Source organism: Emys orbicularis, chromosome 2 (genome assembly GCF_028017835.1).
Source record: "Emys orbicularis isolate rEmyOrb1 chromosome 2, rEmyOrb1.hap1, whole genome shotgun sequence".
Lineage (NCBI taxonomy): Eukaryota > Metazoa > Chordata > Testudines > Emydidae > Emys > Emys orbicularis.
The window spans coordinates 232,896,764-232,904,038 of record NC_088684.1 but is presented as its reverse complement, the minus strand read 5'-3'; the positions used below and the strand labels follow the sequence as shown (position 1 = coordinate 232,904,038).

The following is a 7,275-nucleotide window of genomic DNA, read 5'->3' as shown; positions in this document are numbered from 1 at the left end:
CTTACTTTAATGGCACCACGTGACTTTTTATAGCCAGTGAGCCTATCTGTCTGTGCTATGGATGATTTTACGATCTAATTCATAGACAAAACCCTATTCATTTGGCACCCAAATGTCATATAGCCGGAACTGGGGCTTATAAAGTTTACTGTTTTATAACTTTTAAGGGAAGGCATCAGTGTAACCAGTCAGTAAATGTGCAAATCTCTAGTTGCTCTTAGAAGCTCTGAAGAGTTAACCATTCAAGCTCTGATGGGGTAAGTAACATTACATTTATAGAAAACTAATTGTAGAGAAAAAAACAAATATCTTTAAAGGGTGAAAAGCGGGAAGGTGGCTATAGGGTATTGCTTATAGACGCAAAGATCTCTGATGTGGCTGTCCTGCAAATATACTTAATTAAACCACACGAGTAATTATATAGCAAGGTAAACACGCTCTGGGGTTGGGAGTGTCTTTTAACAAAGCACATGTTTTTCAACAATCACCAACCAGCTACCAGTTTATTCACCCACAGAGAGTGTTGATTGTGGTTCTGCAATGCAGCTTTCCACCTAACGAGAAACCATTAAGGAGGAACTTATGGTCAAACTTTCAATTAAAAGGATTGGTGTCGGATAATTGCACTTGTATCATTTGAAAAGTGTAGCATAAGGTCCTATCCAGATAAAATGTTACAAAAATCTGCACCGTTTAAGAAAAAAAAATCAGCAAATCAGGAAGTACAGCTTCAAAATCAGATCACGAAAACTTACAATAGAAAGTTTATTTATTTATTTTTGTCTGTTTGTTTCCAGTCAGTTTTTTTAAAAAACAAATACAAAAAAAAAAAAAAAAAAAGCTGATCACAGTTTGCTCAAACAGCCAGACTTTGACTATATTTGTAACTTTGTTCACAAAAACATACATTACTGATGCTGCGCTTAATAAGAGCCACTTCTAGGAGTTCGTGCAAAGAGTCATACAAAGGCACAGCAAGGACATACTGCTTGGAATCACAGTTTTCGTCACAGATTCACTATTCACTACACGTAGGACAAGTTCAGTTGTATTTCATCATTTCACCTCTACAACAGCATTAATTACACAAGAATTATATAGGTAGTTTGAATAAAAATATTTTAACAGCTTGGAGCTATACAGTTATTAACACTTAAACACACATGCACAGTTAAGCAAATTGAGTGCAACACATAACATTTGTACTAAAGGAGGGGGTTTCTCTCTCTTTTTTACAGTTACTTCAAGTAACACAGCTCGCTTCATATAAATAAGTTAAAACATCTAAATTTTCAAGACAAAGCCATTCAAGACAAAGAAATGTAGGGGAAGCAGATCTACTTATACACGCGATATAATGGTAAGAAACAGGCTCATGATTAAAAGATGAATTAGGGCGACAAGAACAAGGTTTCTTCACAGAAGTAACACAAGGAAGTTTTAGAAAGTCAACTTAGTACTGACATTATGCGCAGGGTCAACTAATACTGCTCAGTACTTTTTAATTGATCAATTTCTTAAGGACGAAAAGCCCCTCCTGCAGCTGCCATGCTCATGCTTTTCAGCTTATTATCCTTTTTCCATTTCATTCTCCTGTTTTGGAACCAGATCTTTATTTGTCTCTCTGAGAGGCAAAGAGCATGTGCTATTTCAATCCTTCTTCTGCGGGTCAGGTATCTATTGAAGTGAAATTCTTTTTCCAGCTCCAGGGTTTGATATCGGGTATAAGCAGTCCGAGCCCTTTTTCCTTCTGGTCCCCCTATGTTGTCTGTAACAGAAAAGTGAATGATTTAGTCTCTCCCAGCGACCTGCTCCTGTATTTTCTAAAGCAGCCCAGAGCATCAGTAGTACAGTTATTCTTGGTCCTGTTTTTGTTTTGGATAAATGCTCAACAAGTATCCCCTTTTCTGTAGACATTTTTAGAAGAGTAAACCAACAGAATTCTGAGCTAAGCTGATCAATGCATTGTGGATCTGAGGCTAGATTGGATTTCAGAGATAGGAGAGCAAAGCAAGGGCATTCAGATCTGTCACGAGATTTACTTTTAGAATGCTTTGTAACTAACAAAATCATTCCTGTTTCATAATTAGAAGGGGCATGGAAGGTATATATATATATATTTTTTAATTACAGAGCAGAAGGCAACCACATAGCCTTTCCATGCCCCTCGGTCCTCACCCTTAGGATTTTTTCTGACTTCCCACCAGTGCAAACTCCCACCCTCACTCACTGTTTTGCTAAACTCTTTTTTTATATATAATTAGTAACGCTGTTCCGCTGGACAGTCCTCATAATAAATTACACACCGTGACAAGCACTATTCACATTTTCCCACTTCAGATACATCTCTGCTCCCCGAGTTGTGCAGACTTTGTTGAGTTAGAGTTGCTACATTTACATTTTTAACGTGCCTACGAAACTGTCGTTCCCCACCGTGCAAGCACAGGGGTCTGATCAAGCTACACACACACATCCACCCAGCCACCACGCATTTTACATTAAAGCCTCTTTAAAGAAAAGCAGGGTACGCTTTACCATGACTTATGTGCAGTTTTCGCATCCAGGGGTAGATCTGGGGCTGTGAAGGCTGAGCTGTGCTTTGGTCATTCTGGGCACTTGCCTGGTCGCTGCTTGCTGGGGTGTCATCCTCAGTGCCAGACGACGTGCCAACCCCCTCTCTGCTTATGTGAGTGCTGCTGCTGGAATTGGACGAAGTGCTGGTAGAGTTAGCTATGGAGTTTTTCACCCCGTGATGACTGTCGCTGACAGGCGAAGTGGCCACGGCGGTACAGGGCAGAGGGTCAGGTGGAGGCGAATGTGAAGACGTTGCAGGTTGGTTATACCTGGGCTCTGTCGACGCAGAGGCGGTAGTGGCTGGGTAATTGCGAGATCTTTCATTGGCACCAAAGTGGTTGGAAGCTGAGCGCCCAACGCTGAGATCCATGCCATTGTAGCCGTACCCGTACCTGCTGGAATGCATGCTCGCTGAATCCCTGTATTGCTCGCTCACGGAACTATGATCTCCATAATTATGTAACTGGTAGTCCGGGCCATTTGGATAGCGACCGCAAAATGAGTTTACAAAATAAGAGCTCATTTGTTTTTTGATATGTGTGCTTGATTTGTGGCTCTTGGTCGTTTTGTGCGTCTATAGCACCCTTGCACAATTTATGATGAATTATGGAAATGACTGGGACATGTACTTGGTTCCCTCCTACGTAGGCACCCAAATATGGGGTACGACTTCAAATCACGTGCTTTTGTTGTCCAGTCGTAAATCCTGCCTGATGACCTCTAGAGGTAAACTCGTGCACTAATGGGGGAGTTGGGTGGATGCTGGAGGGTTGGCGCGCGCGCCCAAGGCGCGCTCCCGCTTCCAGCTCCTGATTGTCAGTCGGACTCTTGCGCCACCCTCTGGAGACTAGTTAGATCTTCACGCTTCCAGCCAGGGTCTGCAAGGCTGGGGTCGACTCGAGGTTACAGCCCATTATAGCAAAATTATTGCATTTCTCTCACAGTTCCATTAGTATGTACCAATTGTAACGGGCTATCGGCTGCAAATCACAAAACCAGCAATAATGCAGGAGTTTGGGGAAAACATTTGCTTTTATTTTCAATAGCTTTCTTTTATTCTTTAATTCCTTCCTCTTCTGTTCTGCTATAGATTTTTAAATACAGAAATAACTTCGATCTCTTTTTAGAGTGATGCTTATTTAAACCTATTGAAAAATATAAATCCTCACACACTGGCAACAATTACAGTCCTGTTTTGCAGGCGCTTAAGAAAAGCTGTACTGCCGATTTTAAAAGGCAGGTACCTATTAAAAATAAATATCGTATAGTAGTTTTCCAACTGGGGTCAAATTCTATATAATTTTATGGTCGGCGACTTTTTCTCAGATAAATATAATGTTGTGGCGGTCATTTGACATTAATATTTTCGCGATTTGGAACTATTCAGAGCGGTAGCCCAAATTGCTTCTCCTTCCGAATAAAGGGGTCTTTGTGTGTACTGTACGCACATTCACACACACATATACGTATCTATTAGTAAATATTTTGACTGCATGTATTTTACTCAGTGAAAGAGAACTCTATTTGGAATCAATTTAGAAGCTAGTTTCTATCTATTATCTATTTAGTCTTCTGTGCTAGGAATTTCGAAAGTAAATAAAGATAGAAAGAAGAGCCACGATTTAACATTACAGACCATTGATTTTTAATTTTTTGAAACTAGCACAATCGTACTGCATGATTAAAACCCCCTCGTTGCTCAATGAAAGCTTTCTTTACTATCAGCGCCACATCAGGAGCCGCAGAAATCTGCCCGCCTCAAAACCTTTTCTTTCCCCGTTGTAAAGTTTAACGCATAGTTTTTTCTTTAATACTAGCGCAGATTTTGTTCAATTTAGTGGAATCAGCTCTGGGCATTTTAAAATCTCCCTGCGATTCATCCTCGATTTTAATGGAAGTTAATAGTCGGGATTTGTAAATCGATTTTTTTAAAATGCCGTTACCTTCTCTGTGCTAATTAAATCTCTTATACACGTGTAAAACTTTTTTTTCTAGAGACCCTAAAATCCCAAACACAGTAGAACAAGACGCCCAGGATTAGTAAAGACATCAAACCAGGATTTTCTAAATCAGACGTCATTCCACAATATGAACGTTTCCAATTACAAAAATCTACTCACTTATCTGTTGCCTACAGCCATACGGTCGTATCAGAGACATTCATACAGACATAGATGCTCAATTTAAAATATTTATAATTATAATCTAGTTTTTTTCTGAATTACTTTAAGCAAGGCTATCTAGGCTTTGAAAAGGTGACCATATACACTACATAGCTCTAAATCAAATACTTCTATTTTTAAATAAATTCACAGTTGATTGCAAATGTATATATTTTAATCAAGCCTTTGGGAGTCAACAGACTGTGAAAAACCTATAGGATTTTAGTAGCAGAAGGAACACAAGGAAAAAAAAACCGCGAAAAAGGAAAAGGCCTGGTAACTTTTATTAAGCATTACTCTACTCCCCTGACTTTTCCTCTGTTTCTTCGCCGCTGGGCTCTGTGGAATGTATGAGTTTGTTTTCCTTTTTCCATTTCATTCGCCTGTTTTGAAACCATATTTTAATTTGTCGTTCAGTAAGGCAGAGAGCGTTTGCAATCTCAATCCGTCGTCTTCTGGTTAAGTATCTGTTAAAATGAAATTCCTTTTCTAACTCTAGCGTTTGGTATCTGGTGTAAGTTTGCCTCCCCCGTCTCCCATGTGTTCCATACACTGTACCTGTAAAAGTAAAGACAAAATTGTCGCATTGAACAAGGCCCAATGATTTCAAGTTAAGAAATAGTGGTCAGTTGCATTGCGCCTCCTCTTGCAGAGGCAATCACATAAGGGGTGTCTACTCTGATTTTCAGAAGTTTTCTTGATTAAACATTTCTAAATGATGAAGAGCATCATTATCATATTTGAAGGTATAATTCTGATACACATTGGGACAAGCATTTACCAATGAACGAGAAATATTTAGAACTTTTATATATACATACTTGTGTGTGAGATATACAAATATGTGTGCGTATGTATACAACTATAATAGTTACTATAACTATAGCAGAACTATAATTAAGTATGATCATAATTAAAGCTCATAGAAGCAGCTAAAGTTCCTAGAACAGCCCCTGGCATTTGCTCCTGGATATGGTGCATTCAAACGCAAAAGGGCTCTTCAAAATAAGAAATGTCTTTAAAAGTTAAACTTTTCAAATAAATATAAGTCATAATCCTACCTTTCAAGAAATAACCCGGGGGAAGGTAAGGGGAGATTTTATTTTTTGAAACAGTTGAAGTAAACAAGGCAGTGTGCTTATTCAAACAAGTGCCATTTGCTCCCATCCCAAACAGTCCTGTTGTGTAAACTTCACTTTAAGTGAGACAAAATTCGAGGTGATTTGTAAATGTGCACACATTGTCCGAAAACGTGCTTTCGATAATCAATATTTGTATACTAATGGGCTTGGGTGGGTCCTACAAATAAATGGGGGTAGGCAGTACAGGGAGCATGTTCCTTACATCAGTCTTTGACACTGAAGGAGCGAAGAGGTTTCTTCGAGGAGGGATGGTTATTAGTAATTTGTGAATGCCTATTTTTCAGTTATTACTAAGGAACTGCACCAAGTCAGCCAAGTTTGGAGCAGATTGTTCCTAAACTGCTTTAAGGCTGCCAATGTGCCAGGGCTGGAATAACCTGGAAAGGTTTCGTGTTACACATTACCTCGCAGGAGTCATTCCTCTCCGACAGTTTGGACGCCCTTTCTGAAAGTCTTTCTCAAAGAAACTTCTCTCTCTCTCTCTCTCTCTGTCTGTCTCTCTCTCTCTCTCTCTCTCTATTGCATTCAAATGACTTACCAGCGCAGGAGTTCATCCGCTGCATCCAGGGATAAACAGGGCTCGTGTACTTCCGGTCGCTGCCTTCCTCATTTAAAATTTTGCTTTGCACACTGTCGGATTTGTATGGTTGATCAGGAGAAAAGTGCAGATAGTCCCCGTGTCCCCTCTGCTTGCCACTGCCGGAGGGAGAGGCGCTACTTATGTCCTTGTCAGAATAAAAACACGAGGCTCCATACTCATAGGATGCCCGATTGCAAGTAATGACCGTGTTGGACTGTTGGTAAAAACAAGGTGAGGTGTAGGTCTTGTCCTGCAGGCTTGTTGCCCCATAAGATGCTGGGAAATGCCTCAGAGCATCATAGCCAGCTGGATAAAGGGGGATTTGCCCGAGGAAAGAGTCCTGGCCATTAGGCAGGCTCCCAGGGAAAGTGGGATTCACAAAATAGGAACTCATTTGCTCTCCCCTCTCCAGGACTGTGATTTGTTGTGTATTAGTACATCTGGCTATAACTATTAGTAGTCATCGAACTGGTTTGTTTCTGGATGGCCGAGCGCCAAAAGCGACAGCAGCAAATAGCACCAGCTGACGGCTCGGCGGCCAATGGGAGAGCAACGTGGAGCCCGCTCCCCTGGGACCCGCAGCGACCGAGCCAGCAAAGTTACAAACAACCCCGAGCCCGCACACCCGACAGATGGATGGCAACACGCACACACACACCACCTTTAATGTGGCTAAGGGAACGTGGGAGGTGGGACATGTTGGGGGGAGGGGAAGGACTAGAGGGTGTTACTGTAAAAAAATAAACTGCAAAGCGTAAAAGAATGCGGCAAGCGGCGGCCGCGAGCGCCCCCGGGGCAGTGCCCCGTGGCAGCTGGA

At 41.1% G+C, this 7,275-nt stretch overlaps 2 protein-coding genes across 2 annotated transcripts; both read right to left on the bottom strand.

Annotated features, from left to right (window-relative positions):
- Positions 1 to 1,517: 1,517 nt before the first annotated feature.
- On the bottom strand, positions 1,518 to 3,097 carry HOXA5 (homeobox A5). The gene is made up of 2 exons (XM_065397817.1): positions 2,536 to 3,097; positions 1,518 to 1,768 (listed from the first exon to the last, which is right to left on the bottom strand). The coding sequence occupies exons 1-2, from the start codon at positions 3,095 to 3,097 to the stop codon at positions 1,518 to 1,520; spliced, it is 813 nt and encodes a 270-aa protein (XP_065253889.1).
- Positions 3,098 to 5,034: 1,937 nt separating this feature from the next.
- Positions 5,035 to 6,852, bottom strand: HOXA6 (homeobox A6). The gene is made up of 2 exons (XM_065397891.1): positions 6,417 to 6,852; positions 5,035 to 5,294 (listed from the first exon to the last, which is right to left on the bottom strand). The coding sequence occupies exons 1-2, from the start codon at positions 6,850 to 6,852 to the stop codon at positions 5,035 to 5,037; spliced, it is 696 nt and encodes a 231-aa protein (XP_065253963.1).
- Positions 6,853 to 7,275: the final 423 nt, after the last annotated feature.